Here is a 22,094-nt window from a genome sequence, read left to right as displayed (position 1 = left end):
ATATTGTTTGGTGAGTTCATGGTCCATTATTGGCTCATCATCATGAGCTAATAAGCGAATGGTACACTTCTCACCAATATCCCAGTGTGCAAATGAAATCATCCAACTCATATCAAAGAGCTGTCAAGCCTCATCCCACTGGCCTACTTCTCAGGTGTGTTTGAAGATCTCCAGTCTGCTCCAATATGCACAGTGTGAGCAAAGAAATTTCTTTGTCACTACACACAACCCATTCTCCTGTCATTCTCCTGTTATTCTGCTAAAGCTGAAAGAGGCTGGAAGGTGTAGGAGTCTCAAAAGAGGTGGATTGTAAAGTGTGGATGCAAGGCTTTCAATCAGTAGTCTGTGGGGATTTAGTCTGTAAAGAATTTTTTTTTCTCTTGTCTTTACAGTAGGCTTAAATCAAAGTTGCCTCTTTTGACTGACAGTACAAAAGAAAAGCTATTTTTGCTCCATTTTTTATCTGAAAATTTACTGTTATTGTTTCAATCATTCAGATGTGAAAATTACACTTCTACCTATTTTTGGTCTTAATCTGAAGTAACTTATATGATCAGTATTGTGATGAATGGAAAAACATCCTTGGAGGAATCCTCCTATAACAGTTCTAGTCCACTTCCCTTGTTATTGGACTGTGTGAATAGTTGAGGGACAAAAAGGAAGTAGCACAATCAAAGAACAGAATAGGATTTGTGCTTGTGATTTCATAAACCTTTTCACAAGTACTACTTTGTAATTAATGAAAAGGGTATTCTGTACAAAACCGACACCTTGCAAGTTTCTGTTTATGACTTTTTGCCCTGCCAGCAGCCAAGGCTTACAGTAGTAAGGTTGTCTGATTTATCAAGTGTCAGTTTGCCATGCACTTGGGTATGGATGACTATGATCCCCAGGGGATGACTTTTTAATGATTTCAGTGCTGTCCTGACTTTTCCTGTGGTGTCATCAACAGATCAAAGTTTCCGCTTTACCTGCTGACATGTATCTCTTGAACACTTTACTGATATTAATCTTCTGGTATGCCTGTGAAGTAAACTAGCATATCTTTTGATATGCTAGTTTATCTTTTGAAAGGATTAAAAAAAATGACTGAGAGTTGTTGACAAATACACAAAATGATAGGAAATTCAGAGTCACACTCTTTAATCTTTCTGACAACTGGTGAGGAACACAAAAAAGTACAACACAGAGACAAAGACTTCCACAGCATTCCCGACTGTGTCAGTCACTACACTGGATCCTGAATTGAATTAAAATGTCAAAGATATGTTTGAGGTGACTTATACCCCCTTCATGCAAGAGAGATGCATATCATGTGAGCCTATTCAACACGTTTGACCCATTTATATGAGACTGTAAGCAGAGACAACAGTCTGTTTAAACGTAGCTGTATACTTCAGTGATAAACCAGATTCACTGAAAAACCAGTTAAGTTTCAGTTTCTGTCATGTGCACCCACACTCTCTCCAGATGTCAGAAGGTCAGCTGATGTTCATTGACCCACTATTCTAATTGAACACAGACCCGTGTTACTATGTGGTTCTCATGCTGCTAGAATGAATTCCCTCTCCTTTGTCCTCATAATGACCACCAGATCCTCCTTTCCACCTCTAAAGGACTGGATGTTTTACATTCTGCATTGTTTGTTCACATCTTACCTGTTGGATCAGTACTACAAGGTGACCTGGAAAGGACTGACATTGAAAGGAGAGGGACATCAGACATCAGTCCTTTCCATGTCATCTGGTAGGACGCAGTTCCAGAAGGCTCCATCCTGGACCCTCGCTTCTTATTGCTCTGCTTGCTGCTGTCATTCACTTGCATGGCTTCTCCCTCCACTGCTATGCAGACATCCAGCTTACCTTCTCATTCCCCCTATCAGACACTCACCTGGAGGTGCGCATTGCTGCTTACATGGCTAACATCTCAGAATGGATGTCCTGGCACCACCTAAAGCTCATTCGAAACAAGACTGAGCTTTGGTTACTCCAGGAGACAGGGTCCACTCACAGAGACCCTTCCATCACCACTGACAACACCATGGTGGTGACAGCTTCAGAGGTAAGGAACCTTGAAGTGACTCTGGATAATGAATTGTCAACAGAAACATTGTTTTCCTCCTTCTGGTACTCAACCTTCCTAAGCCACTCCTCTTCTCTGTTCTTTGCACTAGCTGCAGGCTAAAATCCAACTCTTACTTATGTCTCATTAAAAAAAAAAATCTCTAGGGACTTGTACTTTAGCATAGGAAACGCTTTTAGCCATGTGTTTAAAGGGAGTTTTGGAAGATACTAACTCTTGTTCCTCCATGATTTGAATGCACTTATGGTGAGCAGCTTTGAACAAAAGTGTCTGCCAAATGAAAAAACCAAAGTAAACCCCTGTATTGCTTCGGCTGATAATAGGCTACTAGGCTATCAGCTTTTAATACAAATGAACATCTCAGTGCTAAAAAAAATTAAATAAACTATAAAATACTACTTGGATGCAACACTCCCTTTATAATCTATTTCCTGTACCACTAATCAATAAAATATATAAGCTGGCATAAAACTGCAGTGGGGAACTTTAACATTGTGTTTAGTTTGTGTTAGTTTGTGACTGTTATCTTTGGCTTTATCAGTTTGAATGATCCACAGCTCTGTAAAGTGTTGTAGTAGCGATTACTGTGAATTGGTTTCAGTTTGAAAGATTAAGGAGAGATCAAACAGAAGTGAATAACACAATTTCTTGGGGTAAGCAACAGAGAGTGCTTTGGTGATTAGACTCCACCAGTTTGAAGCATCTTCATTAAGTGTAAGCCCATATGAAGAGACAGGACAGGATCTGCAGAAGTCTAGATGCCAGTGATGGTGGAATAGACTCAGCAGGCTGTTGATGGGACAGCAGGTCTGTCTTTCAGCAGATCTGAAAGACAGACCAGCAGAATTGCAATGATCTTTAAAGAAGAGCATCCAGCGATTGACTCGAGACCGCAGACAGAAAAATCACTGGTCAAATATGGTGATGTTGGGATTGTGAATGCAGAGGTTTAACAGCAAGGGAAGTGAAAATGATGGAGAGAAATAGGTCAGGGGAATACAGCCAACATTAACCCATAGAGGAAAAAAAGCAGAAAGTGAGGGAGGAGAGCTTCCTTATTCAACTTGTGCCAAAGATTAATAAAAATACACTGAGGAAGATGTGACACGTTTTAAAATAAACACTGCTGCATTTCATACTCTCATGCTGCAGACGGATTGGTTTTCTCCATTTCTGTTATGCAAATACATTAGCAAAATCTTGAATCTTTTCAGAGTCAGAGAGTCAACATGAAGTCTGCAGTAATTTTGTCAAAACTGTATTACTGTGGAGCACTGACGTTCATTCTTGAGCTTCAGAACAGTAGTTTGACAAAGCAATTTTAAATCACGGTCCATTTACCTGCTTTTTCAAGAGTTCAACAATATCTTACAGACTTCTGTCATGGTCATATCATATCACTCCACTACAAATAAACTCTATCTGTTGAGGAAGACTGTAAAACTGTGTGGTTGAAAGCAAGTGTAAAGCACTACTAAGCTGACCTTGGTTTAAGAGTTTTAAACACATTAAGCCAAACCTGTCATATCCACCAGCATGTCTTGACAAAAAGCAGTTGTGCAAGAACTTTTGTAAAATTAAATAAAGTGTAAAATTATCAAAAATTTAATTTAGATCAGAAAATATCAGATCAAACAATATGTCAACATGCAATTAATGCCAGTCTTAAGTATTTGACAATTTTTGAGACTCTGTGCTATGGAAATGTTTAAGTTAGTACCCAATTACTATTGAAGTTTGATACCCTGCCCTGGTTGTTTGGTCATTTGGACACAATCCCCAGTATTCCTAGCATTTATGTACACATCCAGTTCTGCAGGTGTGAAGGTTAAGGTGGAGAATGAGTGTGTAGCACATCTGATTTTCACGCTGGAAAATTGGCCCCAGACCTGAAATCAACGACTGTCCTATTCTCAACCATAACTATTATGTTTCCCCAGCCTTTTGATATATGCAGAAATAGTGGAAAGAAAAAAAATTATGTTGTCAGACATAAAAATAAGACCATTGTCATTGTCATCATCAGCGTTGTGTCTAGTGATGGAATTGGAAGGCTGAGACAATTTAAACATGAAAGGAGTACAAAGAAAAGAATGGAAAATATGTCTACCTGGAAAGGAAAAATGTATTCAAGAATCTAAACTTGTACTGCATGATTTTGAAAAATGTTAACAAAAATGGTAATAGTAAAGGTAGTTGAGGAGCTAAAACTTGCAAAAACAATGGTATGGCAAATTATTGTGATGTAAACTGTTTTTGGTCGCTGTTACTTAAAATGCTGCTGTTCAGCTGAGCTACAGAAGATTAACTTGTCTGCTGTACCTTGAGTACTACAACTGTTAGCATGATGCATCTGATGTGCGCTGCTGTCAATCTTTAAGTATATCAGTGAGCAGGAGAAAGAGATACTTGGCTAAGCAGAGACAGCAAGTGCTTGAAATCTGTGGGCCACCAAAACAAACAAACAAACAAACAAAAAAAAAAATTAAAGCTGCAGATTCCTTATGTTAATTATAGAAATTTCACACAAGAATGAAAAATACCCTCCACAATTTCCAGAGCCCAAGGTATTGTCTTCAAATTACTAGGGTATTTAAGTTACAGAGATATAAAATGAGTTTGCAGCTTTGAACTCAATGTGCCCACTGGCCTGCTGAACAATGAAAAACATATTATTATTTAATTAAACAAATAAATAATAATGGAAAAAAACACCCCAATTGAGGGCCACACTCATAAGCTTAGGAATGTTTAATATTCCATATCGTCAGAAGCTAAAACATTTGAACATAAAGGTGAACGGAGTACATTTCACTGAATGCACTTACAGAGCAATATCACTGGGCTGCATTGATCTGAAAATGAGATTATACCGGAGACCAGATACACAGAGCAGGAATACTGGATATCAGAAATACAGGTAGATAAAAGAACATCTCTGTGTGTGACGCTGTCAGCCAAGTAGCACAATGAAACCTCAGTTCCTGAATCTGGTTAAATATAGCTGGGTTCTTCAGAGAATTAAAAAAAAAATCTTCACAGTAGTTTTTCATCACATCCATGCATGTCATTGTAAGTCATCCATGGCACACCTAAAATGGCACTTTAAAAAAAATCAAAAAAGAAAGAAAAAGAACAGGTTGTTTACTTTCATTGACACGGTAGGTATAAGGAAGAGTCGAGGATCAGACTCAAGGAATGTGTGTTGCTGGAGTGTGTAGGTTGCTGCTGTTTGTTTGAATAAAAAGCTAATTTTCTCTGATGAGTTGAATCTTCTTTGGGCTGCATTTATGTTTTTGTTTTTTTTATCAAGTGTTTGCACAATACCACAAATGCACCAGAGAAATACAGAAACAAGTCCTGGCAGATGGAGATCACAAAACACTTAAAAACCCAGCTGAAATGATCCTGAAATGATATATTTGCACAGAGAGCAGAACAAGAAACTTTATCCCCCTACTCAATTTTCCCTTTTTTTCAGAAGCAGACATAGAACAAATACAAAAACAAATCATCTGGCACTGTGAAAAGTTGGCATCTGTCAAATCATAAAATAAGAGAACAGTGGAAATGAACGACATGGTTTTGTCGACAGGCAACGTCTTCACAGAGGCAGCACAGTCAGGAGTCCCACGCTCACTCGCAGCAGTACAGTAGTAGTATTAGTACCAATCGGCGTTTGATTGAAGGTATAGTAGTAGTAAGTTAAGCAAGAGTCCACTCTCCCTGTTTGACTCAGTGTCTCCATTCTCAAGTTTGATTGTTAACCAACCTATAAAGTGCTTTCAAAAAATAATCTCCCCCTCATCATAATCATCCTCATCTATACAATAAATCGGTATATCAATTAGGACAATGTTACAAGTAGGAAAGGAAAGAGAGGAAGAATTAAAAAGGGTCTATTCAGGCACCAGCAGAGAGCTCTTCTCGTTCTCTTCCTCTGTTACTTCTCTCCACAGCATTTCTTATTATTTATGATGTTATCATTTATGATGTTTTTTTTTTGTTTTTTTACTTCTTGAAGGGTGTCAGTCTGCCAATGTTGTGCCAGAAAGTGGAGGTTTTGCGCTTGGGTTCAGCCAGCATGAAAACCTGCTGCTGGGGCAAAGCAGTGGGGAGAGAGGGGTGTTTCTGTCGCAGGAGGAAGTCGTAATAGGGTCTGGTCACAGCTGAGGAAGAAGGAGAAAAACAGAAAATATAATTTCTTATAACATTCTTATGCGATATCACAACTGAGAAAAGCTGACGGGAAGCATACATTCATTATGTATTCTAGGTCTGTATCAATGAAATGTCTCAGAGGCCTGAAATGATGATACAGGGATATATAACTAAACTGTATTTGACTTGACTTCGTCAAGCCCTGTTCTTGTTCTGCTCTGTGACTTTCACCTTTGACCACCAAAATCAGATCCTTTAATCCAAGTGAATGTTTGTGCTAAATTTGAAGAAATTCCCTCAAGGCCTTCTCTTCAAGAGAATGGGATGTATGAACAGATGTATGGAAGAACAACTACTTTGCTTTTACTTTGTTTGCTGCTATCCTGTGAATAAAACTCAATACTCCCAAAAGATGTTTCAAATTAAACACCTACTAGGATAGGAATGGTTATTTCCTTTGGGCTAATAGACTGCTTCAAATACGAAATAACTGTGCAGGAAGTGTTGAGTTTCATTGGCAGTAGCCTAACTCCTCCAAAGACTATCAAAGTAGAAGCAACTGGTAATAATAAATGAGAGCAGTGAGTTTGCATTGGTAGTGAGTACAGTATAATATTACTCACTAACAATCTGAGTAATTTATAAAAAAAGAGCAGGTAAACATTGAGGAATTCAGTTTTCATTCACATCAAAATCATCCACAGTAAATGAAAATACAAACTCATCCAGGAACAGGGAGACTTCTTACAATAAGGTGTACAAAACAATAAAAACTGATTTTTAAAAAAAAAGTTTAAAAAAAAGGTAATGTTTCATAATTAATTCAATTTACTTCTACTTTGCTGCTTTTTATTGGTTTGCTATTAAGATAGTGTCTGTGTAACTCAACACTTCCTGCAACCCACCAGAAAAGGGGTGGATTACTTCACATGAGCTGTTGAAATGCTTTTGTCGGATAATCAGATTGAATTGAAATTTTGTTTTCACTTCAGGAGCACACTGTGATAATGTAAGCCTTTTTCTGTTTGGTCCTGTATTGATCCTGCATTTTTTTTTTCAGATGATAGAGAAATTGCAAGAAATTGTACACAACTGCAACAACAACGGCAGACAAATAAAAACATGCAAATGCAGATTTTATGCATCCTGTAAATTTACCTTAAGCAATCAGTGTAGCCAATGAGAAAAACTACAAGACTTCATCAATTCACTTTTGGTTTTTCTCTATTGAATACAAATCTTGTTTACATTCACTAATTGCTAACTGTCTCTACTTCCTGTTATTTCAAACAAAGTTAAACTACTCTCTATAAAATATTTCCTGCAAATGTTTCATATCACAAATCATAACAGGATAGGGGATGATATCTTCCTTTGACCTGCTATAAAGCCTTTAATGTGAAAACATCTCTGCACAAAGTGTTTGTATAAAGTGTGAAGTCTTTTATTGACAGTACCTTCACATCAATCAAAGATCAGGAAAATAGAAGTGATGCTGATATTTATTTTTAAAGATCTCTGTTGAGAAAATGTGTGCAGGAATCTTCATAAATAACTCGGAAGGCAGATGAGTATTTTTAGTCCCAGTCAAACCTTTACTGTGATTCTGTAAAGAAGTGATTCTGAAATGCTTGAAGAATGCAGGTACTATTCAATAAAAAGTGCTACTGCATTATAGATTAGTTCTTACAGTGTATATATTATACAGTGTGGTAGCCCATGTACAAGCCCAGAGACAAAGGAAGATGCATTAAAACCTGATCTGAGGGTTATTATATTCTGTGATAAAAAAGAAATAACACTTTTGAACAATAAAGTGTATGAAACGTCTACACAGAGACTCAGGTACAGGTGCATTGGGCCTTATCTGCAACAACTCAAATCCATGCATTCCAGTCAGTTGCCTTTGGGTGCATACCTTTGGGTTTCCCAGCTGGGTGGCTTTTACAGGCATTCAGCATGGCCTGTTTCTTCTGGACCTCTGTGAGAGAGAAGCCTGAAAATAGAAAATGAAACAGGAAAACATGATAGAAGACTTGGCCATTGAAAGAATGGTAGACAAAAAGCATCCAAAAGCATTAGGTTCAAAATGTCATGTTGGTTTTTTGGTTGGACAGCAGCAGTGGGGCCAGCCCTATAAACGCAAATGTTTGTAGCTATCATTTTACAAGTAAATATTGCTGGGTGAAGAAGTAACACCACTGGTCAGCCAGCCAAGTGTTAGAGTTTGCCATTGGCCGCTGCTATTTATAAATGTGCAAACAGTTTCTATTACATCACCAGGCATATAAAGGCAGCGTACATGCCAACTTACCATCTTTGTCACTAGACTTACTATTCAGACCCCTTGAGCAACCTCTTTTCAAAAAAGCATCAAATCTAGGGACTTTTTGGACAAACCTTATCTACTTTCTGTAGAAGAGAGTCGCCAGTATTGTTCCATGAGCGTGAGGTCGCGCTTTCCCTCTGCACACCTTCCTATGTGTTTCATTCAATTCACTGCATGGCTGCTGATACAGATGTGAATGTGCTTCTAACCTTCTCTCTGCGTGATCATTTTACAAGTAAATACTGCTGTCTTTATAGTCTCTATGGTCTTTTGTAAGTACTTTTGTATGTACTTTCGTAATGCAATAGCAGTCACTGAAAGAGCTTTACAGGAAATGAAGAGATAGAGTGACATAATCAGATGCATCAAAGACGTGCAAGTTATACAAAGTCTACCAAGATCCAGCTGCTCACAGCTCCCCTCTCCTTAAAACAATAGCACATGGTTCAAGGTTAAACATATAGTTCTTTCCAGGAAACATATTTGAAATTATTAGGAACTGGGCCTATAAAATAAAGCATTACCCAAATTTCCAGGCAAAACTGACAGTAGCAACTTGTGTGACCTCAGTGAATCACTGACATTCAATTTGTCTGTTCTTTGGATCAGCATCATAGAAATACATTAACTGCTGGTAGTCCCACACTTCCTGACACACCACCTGAGGATATTAAAGAATTAATGCAGATGTAATGGTGGGAGAAGAAGGGAGGATGTGAATTACATTATAGTTTTTGGAAACAATTCTTTGGTTTGTAGAAAAAGAAGCAAGACTGACAGGTTATAGAGAGCATGTCAGAGACCACCAGAGTATCACAGGTTTGATTTCAGAAATCAAACTATTCTAGTCTGGTTTAGTTTAGTTTTGATTCTAGTTTTCTAACTATTTCTATTCTGATTACAGGTTCTCAATTATTAACAGATCCCGAGGGCTAAAAGGGCCAACACAAACAGTGCTTCTTTTGAGGCAAACATGAACTATGCATGCATCTGACCTGTCTCACGGTCATGCTGGACCTGCTTCCTCTCATCAGCAAAGGCTCGGAGCCAGCGCTGCTTCTGCTCAGGCTTCTTGGCACACAGAAGGTGGACCTCATCACCAGCCAACGATCGCAGCTTCAGGGCATTCTTCACGCTGATGTTGAAGTCCTTCTCCTTGCCGTCCTCCACATCTATCACCTCCATGTGGTCCATGTCCATCCGACCCTTGTAGTACAGCATGTCCCGGCGCAGGAGGTCCTGCAATGATGAGAATGGCAAATTCACCCAAAACTCCTTTGGAATAGTTCAAGATAATAAAATAATATGCTGAACCAGCAAGAGCCAGCGTGGTTGACTGGTAAATGGTGTTTTTTAAAGTGTCTTGTTTTCCACCTCATGCTGCTCAATGTGCCTTAAATTGCCCCCCGGGGACAAACAAAGTGTGATCTGAATGGTGTGTTTGATACCACAGGTATGAACTACAGTGCATCCGGAAATTATTCACAGCGCTTCACTTTTTCCACATTTTGTTATGTTACAGCCTTATTCCAAAATGGATTAAATTCATTTTTTCCCCTCATCAAAGACGTGCAAGTTATACAAAGTCTACTAAGATCCAGCTGCTCACAGCTCCCCTCTCCTTAAAACAATAGCACATGGTTCAAGGTTAAACATATAGTTCTTTCCAGGAAACATATTTGAAATTATTAGGAACTGGACCTCAGTGAATCACTGACATTCAATTTGTCTGTTCTTTGGATCAGCATCATAGAAATACATTAACTGCTGGTAGTCCCACACTTCCTGACACACCACCTGAGGATATTAAAGAATTAATGCAGATGTAATGGTGGGAGAAGAAGGGAGGATGTGAATTACATTATAGTTTTTGGAAACAATTCTTTGGTTTGTAGAAAAAGAAGCAAGACTGACAGGTTATAGAGAGCATGTCAGAGACAAAATTCTACACACAACACCCCATAATGACAATGTGAAAACAGTTTTTTGGAATGTTTGCAAATTTATTAAAAATCAAAAATCAAGAAATCACATGTACATAAGTATTCACAGCCTTTGCTCAATATTTTGTTGATGCACCTTTGGCAGCAATTACAGACTCAAGTCTTCTTGAATATGCCACAAGCTTGGCACACCCATCTTTGGGCAGTTTTGCCCATTCCTCTTTGCAGAACCTCTCAAGCTCCATCAGGTTGGATGGGCAGTGTCGGTGCACAGCCATTTTCAGGTCTCTCCAGAGATGTTCTATCGGATTCAAGTCTGGGCTCTGGCTGGGCCACTCAAGGACATTCACAGAGTTGGCCTGAAGCCACTCCTTTGTTATGTTGGCTGTATTCTTAGGGTCGTTGTCCTGCTGAAGGATGAACCGCTGCCCCAGTCTGAGGTCAAGAGCGCTCTGGAACAGGTTTTCATCCAGGATGTCTCGTTACATTGCTGCATTCATCTTTCCCTCTATTCTGACTAGTCTCCCAGTTTCTGTCGCTGAAAAACATCCCCACAGCATGATGCTGCCACCACCATGCTTCACTGTAGGGATGGAATTGGCCAGGTGATGAGTGGTGCCTGGTTTCCTCCAAACATGGCACCTGGCATTCACGCCAAAGAGTTCAATCTTTGTCTTATCAGACCAGAGAATTTTGTTTCTCATGGTCTGAGAGTCCTTCAGGTGCCTTTTGGCAAACTCCAGGCAGACTGCCATGTGCCTTTTACTAAGGAGTGGCTTCTGTCTGGCTACTCTACCATACAGACCTGATTGGGGGATTGCTGCAGAGATGGTTGTCCTCCTGCAAGGTTCTCCTCTCTCCACAGAGGAACGCTGGAGCTGTGACCATCGGGTTCTTGGTCACCTCCCTGACTAAGGCCCTTCTAACCCGATTGCTCAGTTTAGACGGCTGGCCAGCTCTAGGAAGAGTGCTGGTGGTTCCAAACTTCTTCCATTTACAGATGATGGAGGCCACTGTGCTCATTGCGACCTTCAAAGAAATTTTTCTGTACCCTTTCCCAGATTTGTGCCTCAAGACAATCCGGTCTCGGAGGTCTACAGACAATTCCTTTGTCTTCATGCTTGGTTTGTGCTCTGACATGCACTGTCAACTGTGGGACCTTATATAGACAGGTGTGTGCCATTACAAATTATGTCCAATCAACTGAATTTACCACAGGTGGATACCAGTTAAGCTGTAGAAACATATCAAGGATGATCAGTGGAAACAGGATGCACCATCAATTTTGAGCTTCATGGCAAAGGCTGTGAATACTTATGTACACGTGATTTCTTGATTTTTGACTTTTAATAAATTTGCAAACACTGTTTTCTCATTATCATTATGGGGTGTTGTGTGTAGAATTTTGTGAGGAAAAAATGAATTTAATCCATTTTGGAATAAGGCTGTAACATAACGAAATGTGGAAAAAGTGAAGCGCTGTGAATACTTTCTGGATGCACTGTAAAATGAGTGGAGCACCTCCATCAAGGTCAAAACATTGACCAAAATGACAAAAAAATGCCCTATCATGCAATGTCAAGAAAAGTACAGAAAAACTCCTGGATCCAACTCCTTTAAGCAGATCCACACAAAAATGTATTGGGTTCTTCCCCTGCCCATGCCTCATCCCTCCAACAAGTTTTGCATAATCCTGCTGACAAATAAACAAACCAACAAACAGACATGGGTGATAACACAACCTTCTTGGCAAAGGTAATTATACTGCTTTGCTCTGATATTTAAAAGCATTTTTCAGTCCAAAGAAGTTTGACAAATAGTTGTTGTTCTAGAGTTTGTTAATAGAAGTAAAACTGAAGGATTTTTATTTTTATCTTTCACTTAAGTCCTGTGAAAGCAAAATTAGTATGAATCTGAAACAGTCCAAAACGGAACTTTCAGCATTTTGGAAAATACGGGCCTGGTTCTTGTCAAGGTTCATTTGTTTGGTTAACCCATTAGAATACTTTGTGTATTTCTCATATGTAAACATAAATTAACCATTTGTTTTGCAAATATCAGGTGTTGTCCCTCCTAACATTGAGGAAAAAACAAGCATTGGAAGAATCCTGTGGAAGGCTTGTACTTAATATAGGCTTGTAGTATAATAAACTGTGCATATTCAATGTATTACAATGAATCAAACCTAGTATTCCAAAAATTCTTTGGGTGTTTAATCGGTGGTCTGTATTTTCATACATTCTGAATTCAATTCAATTATATCTTTCTTTACCATTTTGTTTCATTACCACTTGTACAACACAGTTGTACAAATGGTAAGTGGTGCACAGTTCAAACTAATGGATGGTGGCCAACAGGATGAGAATTATGTAGTATTCCAAAAGGAAAGAAGGATTCTTTTCTATTCCAAAAATCTTGGAGCAACAACCACAAATACTACCCTGTGAGGGGTCAAACTGGGTCATCAAAATGAACTTGCCATACAGCTACTATACCTTTATTCCTTCTTTTTAATAGGATGATTTTTCTTGCATATAGTTATCAGTATAAAACTATATAAAATTCAACTCAAAATGCAGAGGCACCTTTTTGCAGTACACCATCTGATGGTCAAAGAGGAAAAACATTCTCTGTTGACTCTTGGCCTGAGGCTGGGACAGCTTGGTCAACTCTCCAGAAAAGATGAGATCAGAGCTCCTGCTGAGGACGTCTTCACCCTGTATGGATCGAGACACACAGACACACGCACGCACACTGTTTCTTGTTCCAATCAGTGAGAGACCATTTCAGAACAAAGACACTAAGATGCTTCAGACCCCACCTCCCAGTCCTCTATGGAGCTCTGCCAGTGGGCGATCTTGTCAATATTCTCAAGACGCCGTTTCCTCTCGTTGATCAGCCTTGCCACATTCTTCATGGCATTCAAGGCTGCCTCCACATCTTTGTAGTCTCTAAAGATCAGAGAGTGACATGAAGTTTAGAGAAGATTTAAAATATAGAGTGACTTTTGTAACTATTGAAAGATTTGATCTTTTCATAGAATTTTTTGACAGTAAGAAAATATAGAATAACCCCAGCTGTATGCTTTAAAACGGATGCCCTCACCTATAAAAGCAGAATCTGAACCAACACAAACATGAACTGGGATGCCACAAAGTAATTTATTAACTAAGCAGATTTGTTGGAATTTACCAAATCATACAAAATACATGTTAACTACACACAGCAAAGTAGAAAAGATAAAGATGTTTCCAATTTTTTTTTTTTTTTACAGAATTTTATATTTTAAGGACACAGCACATGACTATTACCTATTGTAAAATCATTGTTTATCATTACACATACTGTAGAACTGTCAAATTCCTGAGAGGTTGCTAAGCAAGGTTGTTGATATATTTTTTTCATCAAACTACTGCTTCAAAGATAAAAGTGAATATTCAAACTCAGAATTATGGAAACTGGCCATCCTGACTATCCATCCATGATGACCACTAAGAACTGGCCTTTCTCTTGAGGAAAGAATAACTGATGGTTCATTTTGATACCTGCACCTATGTGAAGCAGTGGATCTTTTGAAAGAGTATGCAGTTACCTGTGCTGTGGGTTGGTGTATTTGAGCAGCTCAGCCAGCTGCAATGGGTACTTGCAGATCTTCTGAACTGGAGTGAGCAGGAAGCCATCCAAGGAAATGTCGATCATCTTCTGGAGCAGTCGGCAGGCTTCAAAGAAGAAGACGTACTTGTTGACTTTCATCAGCTTAGACAGCTGGACGCAGGCATTGGGGTGGTTGTTGCAATACTCTGAGTAGATCTGGAAATCTGTTTGCTACACATAAAAGAAAACAAGAGAAAGGGTTAGAAGAAAGAGAGAAATTTGGGTGGACTAAGACTGTGTTAGATTTAACTAGATGTTCCTAATAAACTGACAAATGATATTAGCTTGAGGGTTTTAGAAAAATGACGGGAGTCAAATGAATGAGAGTCATAATAAAGAAGCAAAATGAAGTGGATCAACTCATAAGAGAGCTTGCTCTAGAAAGTGAGGTTTTAAACTGTTGTGTGCCATTTCTTTTAGTAATATCCCTCTGATAGCATAATTAGAAGCATATCAGCTTACATGTTCAAGGAAGCAGCAACCAATCTCACTGAGGTGTGGCTGCTCCTTGTTGAACTTCTTCTCCAGGCCTTTCAAGAACTTCCTCTGGAATCGGTAGATTTCTTCAATATTGCCAAAGATGGTACGAAGCTGCTCTTCATTGAACATGTCAGTCCTTTTGCGGCATTGTTTGATATAACCCTTAGGGAAACAGAAACGGGTTCAGAACCTGCTGGGCAGATTTCATTAATTTATTCTTTTATAAGCTGCTTGCTCCTGCTGGTAAGGCCATATACTCGTTGAGAATGTTATGTATATTGTCTATTTTCTAGGTCATAAAGATTGTGTGTGTTATTTCCAAATATGCAGATATAATAAGGTGGTATTTGTTTGATTTACCTAGGAAATCTGTACATTTACATGGATGACAATGCATGAGTTGAATCAGAACCTTTACACATCAAAGCAAAACCAGGGCTGTGGATGGAAAAGTTCATTTAATTGATGGAAGAAGCTTAAGACTGTTGACCAACATCTCTGACAACTAAATAAACTTTCATGGTTTAAAGTTCTGTGAAAACCACAAACTACAAATCTCATTTCCTTTAGGTTCTGTGGTACCAAAAATTGGAATTCAAACCACAATAATGCTATATCATGTAAGTTGGTTACCCAGCCACCTGCCACATCCTTTACATTTATGACCACAATGGAAATATTTTTTGGGATTTTATGGTCATCTTTGATGTTTTTGAAGTCTGTGAAAATGTGTGATTTGGTCTCCTCCTTCTCATTATAACATCAAATAACCTAAATTAAAATTAATTTATGGTTAGGTTAGTTTCACCATTGACATAATTACTAATGTAGCATTTAGTCTAAGAGTTTTATAACTCTGTATAAACAAGTGTCTAACAGTGCATAAACAAAGCTATATATGATTTGAAAATAAAAGTTTTACATCATGGTTTCACATGCATTAATCCTGACCTCACAGATGTCTTTCAGGTGCTTGATGTAGTCTCTCTCTGTGCTCATGATCTCATTGATGACGTTGGTCCTCATCTGCTCTTTGCAAGGTAAACCAGGTCCCAGCAACAAGCCCAGACCTGCCTGGTCCTCCTCTCCTGCATGCGCCTCCTCCAGGTGTGCCAGATACTCCTCCATGGGTTCATCCTGGTTCACACGCAACTGAGAAGAACACAGGTAACTGTTAAAACCGGGAAGAATTTTGATTTCACCTAAAAAAATAACTTTGCTTTTAAAGTTCCATTTTTTTGTTTCTGGCTTACAGCTGTGCAAACAACTTAATAAAAGGAACAAGCATGCCAACATTTTGATAAGCCCGCACTCTGTAAAGGCATTCCTCACTAGTTTTTTTTTTTTTTTACTTTAGACACTTGAGTAAAATAATAGTGTACTGAGGTTTAACTTTAAAAAAAGAAAACAAAGAAAAGAAAAACAAAACAAAAACACTGCATTGCAGCAACTGCATTCATTAGTCAAACTAATTAAAAGCCATATGGCCAGTAATTTCAGTATCTTCAGTAGCTTGGACACAGTTTGTCTCACCCGCACAAAGCTTGCAGGAAACCAGCCCTCGCTGTCCATGATGCGACCCCACCACCACTCCTTGTTAGTGGCATCCACCACTTCGATGACATCACCGGCCTTGAAACCAAGCTCCTGGTCATCCATGGTGACATGGTCCCAGAGTGCCTCAGCATACACCACACTGCCATCACTGATCAGCTGCAGAGGAAGCACCACAGAAAGGACACAGGTCAGGATTCTATTAACATTATTTATAGTTTTAGAACATGATATGATAAGAACTTGCAATAAAATGTGCTGTAATATCAGGATTGCAACAGCGGCACTGTTAGTCATTCAGTGAATATCAAAGGTCTATTACCAGCCACTAAAATGACAAATGATGGGCTTTACTGATGTAACCTGACACAATTACAGCTTAAAACCTTCTCAGTTCAACTAGTTCTCTTCTTCTGCAACTGTTTCCCACAGGCTGACAAATTATGAGCTGTGTTTAACCCCAACAAGTGAGACCGGAGGGTTGTTCATGAGCTGCTCAGACATCTGACACTTGGCTTGGAGTTGGCTGAAATATGGCATTACAATAGAATGACTTTCAGATGGGGTGAAGACTTCAGTTAACCTGTACTCATATCTGTGAGACTGTAATAGCATATCTGTAAGGCTAAATGCTAAAATTAGAAGGCTAACATGCCAAAGTCTATCATAGTAACATGCTAATGCTTAGTAGCTATAATGTTTACCACATTCACTATTTTAGTTGAGCGTGTTAGCATGTTAACATCTGCACTAGTGGTAAAATAAGCAGGAAACCCAAAGCACAGCTGAAGGTGATGGGAATGTCATTTGTTTTGCAGGTATTTGGTCATAAACCAAAGTGTAAGTCAAACAAAAATTTTGATTTGATGGGAGGATCACCACAGTTATTACAATCGGAACGACATTTAATGACAATCCATCCAGTTCCTGAGACATTTCACAGCACCAAATGTGAATCTGAGCTTCCTTGGGTCTGAGAAAAAAATAAATGATGATGTGATAAGTGACGCCAGTAGGGTTTTCTCAGCTTGGGCTTGAAAATGATAGGTTTATAACAGAAAGTCTTCATTACAAATTGGAGGTATGGACTTTTAACAACAGATGAGATGTTGGACTGATAGTGGCAAATTTTAAGTGGCAGCAGTGCTACCAAGTCATAGTGTGATGTAATATCAATTAGCCCTCTAACTGACACAATAATGCACTGTCAACATTGGCGCATAGCGTATATTATGTGATTTGTGATATAGTATCATATATGGGGTTGGAATACAGAGAAGGTGTGTTTAGTCCATTCTGTTTTGCCTCTCACAGAGCCAGTAGACATTCAGCACACCTAGATCACTCTGTAAGACCATAATGCTCTACTGCGTGTGCCATTCAGCTTTGATGAAGGCTAACTAGGAGATTTAGATGGAGGTACAGTAGAGGGAAGATACAACACAAGAGGTAGAAAAAGAGGAGAGAGCAAGTGTGAGACCAGAAGGAGATTGAGCCAATGTTATTGATGAAGACACTGCAGTGGTCATATTTCACACCGTCTCATAACCACCACCAGTTTCACTGCGTCAACATGGCCCCAGGCTCCACAGAGACCATCCATTATGCTGCTCAGCCTCTCATACCTGCAGAGGCAGCACAGATCTTACTGGACCACATCAGCCAAGCATCCCTCTTCTTTGGAGGCTCATCTCTTTCAGGGATAGAGGAGAAAGTCTGGATGTCTTTCACACTACCTCACTAGTGTTGTTAAAGACATAGTCATTTTATTTTTCTCTCTGTGATCTGGCTCTCAGCTCCACTGATACATCATGGTGATGAAGAAAACAGACGATGTGGCTGTTGCTAAGCAACACACCCACACCATTTTGCCTCTCTGCTGCCTTTCTCTCCAGATTCCTCTTTGACTACATGACACCACAATATCCTCTTGTTATGATAGTAAACTGCTACAGCTTGTTGTACAGCGATCAAGTATAAAGACAGTGCTCACATGAAAGGGGTCACTATGTCACTATTCTAACAACAGTGGCTAATTGATACACATGCATACACACACACTAACCCAAGCTGCTGTGCCCCCGTTACCTCACCCTACTACCCTGATGTGAGCAGCTGAGCAGCTTGAGCAGCACACATATACACTGTTGCCCATAAACTTAGAATTAAATATATTTTACCTCTTCTCATGAAATGATTGTGCCAATGTGATTTATTCTTGATAGATAAATAGCTTCTCAAAACTTTATTGATAAGTCTCTTACAAACACATTACTGATGTGTATAAATAGGAATAAAAAGAGGAATGTATGGGCAACAGTGTATATGGGACTCAAATTATACCTGTGATACCGTCTGATAAAACATTGTTTGATGTTTAAGCATCAGAGACAGAAGCAGAGACAGTTCAGAAAGGAGATGTGCACAGAATCATTTCCTATGAGTTTTGCCACTGCCCTGGCCCTTTAGGAGACTAGTGGCAGGTCCTGAGTCTATTCATGCCAATGGGAGAAGAAGTGAAAGAGAATATTATAGACTGATACAATCTTATATGGGGTTGATATCACATATTAAGCTACCAGATAAAAACGATTTTACTGTATCTAATGTTGTATTGTTTTGTATTGTGTTGCTGTATTGTTTTGACATTGACAACAGTCCAAAAATTAGTGTTAAAAATGCCCAAGATTCATCAAGCAATATGCTGTAAATATGCTGTATTATCCTTTACAAAAAAATGCACAGATAATAGTAATAAATTAATAAATTAGCTTTTAATATTAGCTACTGTCCTGTTTCATCCCAGCTACAAAAGCCTGAATGAGCAAGGTGATGTTGTTTTGCAATACCCCTCTAGCCAGCTAATGCTAGTTACCAGTAAAATACATGATGTTATTGTGAGTATTACTTTATTTGGCCTTTATTATACCAGGAAGTACCACTGAGATTGAAAATGTCTTTTCCTGACCTGGTCCAAACCACAGCAGAGGTTATACAATCAACATGCAAAACACACAGCAACAATAGAAATACAAAGTGATAAAATATATAGCTTACATTTATCACACTTTAAAACAAGGTGGCGGGATGGGAGATGGGGTGACCACGGTCACTTAGGAGACAGGAAATGTATACTCTTTCATACCATTGAAGCAGCTTCTAATTTATAATCTTTGTTATAGAGCATCTTTGGTTTGATGTATTATATTTAATATTTAATGAAATCTATGCCAAAAATATTCTAGTATTAAGCTTGCTTTTACTGACTCTATTGACCTCTTCAGGCCTCCAACTTTGTGAATGCAATCTGAGAAGAAAAAAATCCTCTGATTGAACTGCTCACAGTTTACAGATGCATACAACATATACTGATGGTCCCACATGGACATTGCTTCACTTTAAGGGGTCATTAACCAAAGAGCCTGGGAACAGCTTGTTTATTTCATGGCTTAGTTATGTAAATTAAACTGGTAGGAAGTGATGCTCCCAAAAAGCTCTTTAATACAAAATAAATAAATGACAATGTAAGATGGGGTGTCCCAATGTGAGACACAGTGGCGATTTTCCTCTGCAGCCACTTACAAAAACAGTAAAAACAAAAACATTTTTAAAAGTGGAAGCAAGTAATTTATTATCATAAGGAGAGTCTAAAACAAAGTCACAGAAACACAGTCATGAGATACCATCAGCTTATAATATTCTGATGGCTAACACTTTTCTACAGACATGAAGCAACTTGAAAAAACCATATTTCAGGCCATCTAATGAATCCAAATTAAATATTCATGTTCCTTTTACGTCTACTAGTCTGGATGCTTTTTTTTTTTTTAAACAAGACAATAGAGGAATAACTTGGCTCTTTATTTCACATTTAACATTTCCCAAAGTGTGTCCAACTGCACAACTTGTCAACATTAACAGAGTAACAGCACTCTCTCTTTCTTAACGTATAAGAAACATTGAGCACAGACAATTTTAAGAGAGGTGCAGGATTGATTATTTATTTATTTATTTATTTATTTATTTATTTATTTGAGGATTTTAATGTGACTAAAAATGTTTTTAAATGTCAAAGAGCTGCAGAGGTCTCTTAAGGTAGTTAAGATTAGATCCTAGAAGGCTGCAGTCCAGAAACAAGAGCCAAGCTCTATTTTCTGTAGCCTAGTTCCCCATTGTTTCATCCCTAACTGTGCCTAATTATATATTTCTATATAAGATTGTTGCTAATTTCATGTTTGTTATAAATAACTAACCCAAAAACTGCTGTTGGTGTTGTTGATGGTGCTAATATATAGATTTAATTTTTAAGAAGATCAAGATCAAGTGGCTGTGGAGAACTATAATAAGTAAGCTTCACCCATATTTTAGACAATGTATCATCTCAAATAAAAATAAATATAAAATAAATTTGATTGATTGATTGATAAATTTGTTATGTAGAGGCTGGAAGAACAGGGGTGGGGTGGGGTGGGGTGGGGGGCGTTGTAAATACAACATTAATTCCACTCACTTTCTCTTTTCTAATAAAAATACTGTTGTCATTCACTAGTTATGTGCAGTTGCTTGTACACGGAAGTGTCAAATTAAAATCCTTCCTGTGGCTCAAAGACCTCCCTTTCCTGTTACGCTTACAGGTGTTAAATTTCAGAGACTTACCTTAACACTACTTCATAAAAAAGGAAAGTGGAAGGATTTGGAGGTAATTTGTTGATATATAAAAATGGACATCATACTGAATTTATCAAGACAACAGGTAAACAAATAATATCTCAGCAGGTGAATTTGGTACAGATCTGGGTTACTGACATTCACAAAATGATGGTCAACTTTTGCTAATGAATGGTATGATACACTTTTGGTTTTCCAGCACAGCTAATGTAGACATGGAGGTGATGTCATCTGTGCTCCTAAATCACATATTTGCTTTATGTTTAAAAGCAAAGCACCTATTTTGATAGATTTATTTTATTTTATTTTAGATTCATGGATTATAGATAAGATTTTACTTAGTCATTTTATATGTGGCTGTATTTCTGTTATGGTGCAAGAATACAGATTATATTGGTAATCGGAAATGTAATGTAATGTAAATGTAAAACAGTAGTATCAATTTAAATAATCCAATCTATCCTTTTTAAAAACCAGGCAGGATATGGGAGTATATGTGAAAATACTGGTGTAGACCAAATAAGTAAAAATCAATAATTTCATTTATTCCCACAAGAAGATTACTGGGACAGTAAACTGTCTTCCTGTCTTTTAGCTCTAGTCTCTCACTTCAAATACTGTATCCTGAGATGTTAGCTGTTTACCTGAACAAACTCCTGTACTGCAGAATAATTTAGCAACAGTAGCTCATGTTCATGTGCAAATGCACTCCTCTCTAAATGTTAGCTTCTAGTAGTATTTACAAAAAGACAAATGGTTAACTGAGTGGTCTCTGATCACAAAAATGTTGATACTTATATTACTAGTTATATGATTGTTCTTTTATATAATATTTTACCAAATCAGTGATAAAATTAGCACACAAATGAACCCTCTATTAGTACTGCTAAAGTTGTATGTTCAGAATACAATCTGCCATGGTTATCTAAGAGCAGAGGAGTAAAAGGGTCACCACAGTGTATGTTACATCACCTGAAAGACCTCTGTTATACTGTTGCTTTTTAAGGTTTGGTTGCTCCAAACCAGACAAACAAAACAGAATGGCGAACTACTGAAAACACATCAGTGAGTCATAACGTTGCATTGGGTGACAAGTTCCTTCATAAACACACACTGTTCATTTTGACTCAGTCCTAAATATGGCCTCATGCTGCCTCAGATGTTTACCTTAGCAAGAAATGAGTATTAATCTGTCACTGCCAAGAGCCCCAACCAAATGCAAC

General features: G+C 38.3%; 1 protein-coding gene across 4 annotated transcripts in view; it reads right to left on the bottom strand.

Moving 5' to 3' along the window:
* Positions 1-4,733: 4,733 nt before the first annotated feature.
* The window catches only part of arhgef4 (Rho guanine nucleotide exchange factor (GEF) 4), a 137,411-nt gene continuing 120,050 nt past the window's right edge, over positions 4,734-22,094 (bottom strand). For 2 of the 4 annotated variants that reach the window (XM_041065517.1, XM_041065519.1), the window contains exons 7-15: positions 16,183-16,362; positions 15,601-15,801; positions 14,632-14,811; positions 14,108-14,340; positions 13,337-13,466; positions 13,101-13,232; positions 9,568-9,811; positions 8,162-8,239; positions 4,734-6,251 (exon numbers count right to left, since the gene is read on the bottom strand). In XM_041065517.1, the coding sequence (XP_040921451.1) occupies positions 6,094-6,251; positions 8,162-8,239; positions 9,568-9,811; positions 13,101-13,232; positions 13,337-13,466; positions 14,108-14,340; positions 14,632-14,811; positions 15,601-15,801; positions 16,183-16,362 (1,536 nt within the window). In that variant the 3' untranslated portion in view covers positions 4,734-6,093. The remainder of the gene's footprint in view (positions 6,252-8,161; positions 8,240-9,567; positions 9,812-13,100; positions 13,233-13,336; positions 13,467-14,107; positions 14,341-14,631; positions 14,812-15,600; positions 15,802-16,182; positions 16,363-22,094) is intronic. The other 2 variants (XM_041065518.1, XM_041065520.1) reach the window with 2 other exon arrangements.

Source organism: Toxotes jaculatrix, chromosome 20, assembly GCF_017976425.1.
Source record: "Toxotes jaculatrix isolate fToxJac2 chromosome 20, fToxJac2.pri, whole genome shotgun sequence".
Lineage (NCBI taxonomy): Eukaryota > Metazoa > Chordata > Actinopteri > Toxotidae > Toxotes > Toxotes jaculatrix.
Note: the sequence above shows the minus strand (reverse complement) of the source record. Positions and strands in the feature narration are given on the sequence as shown.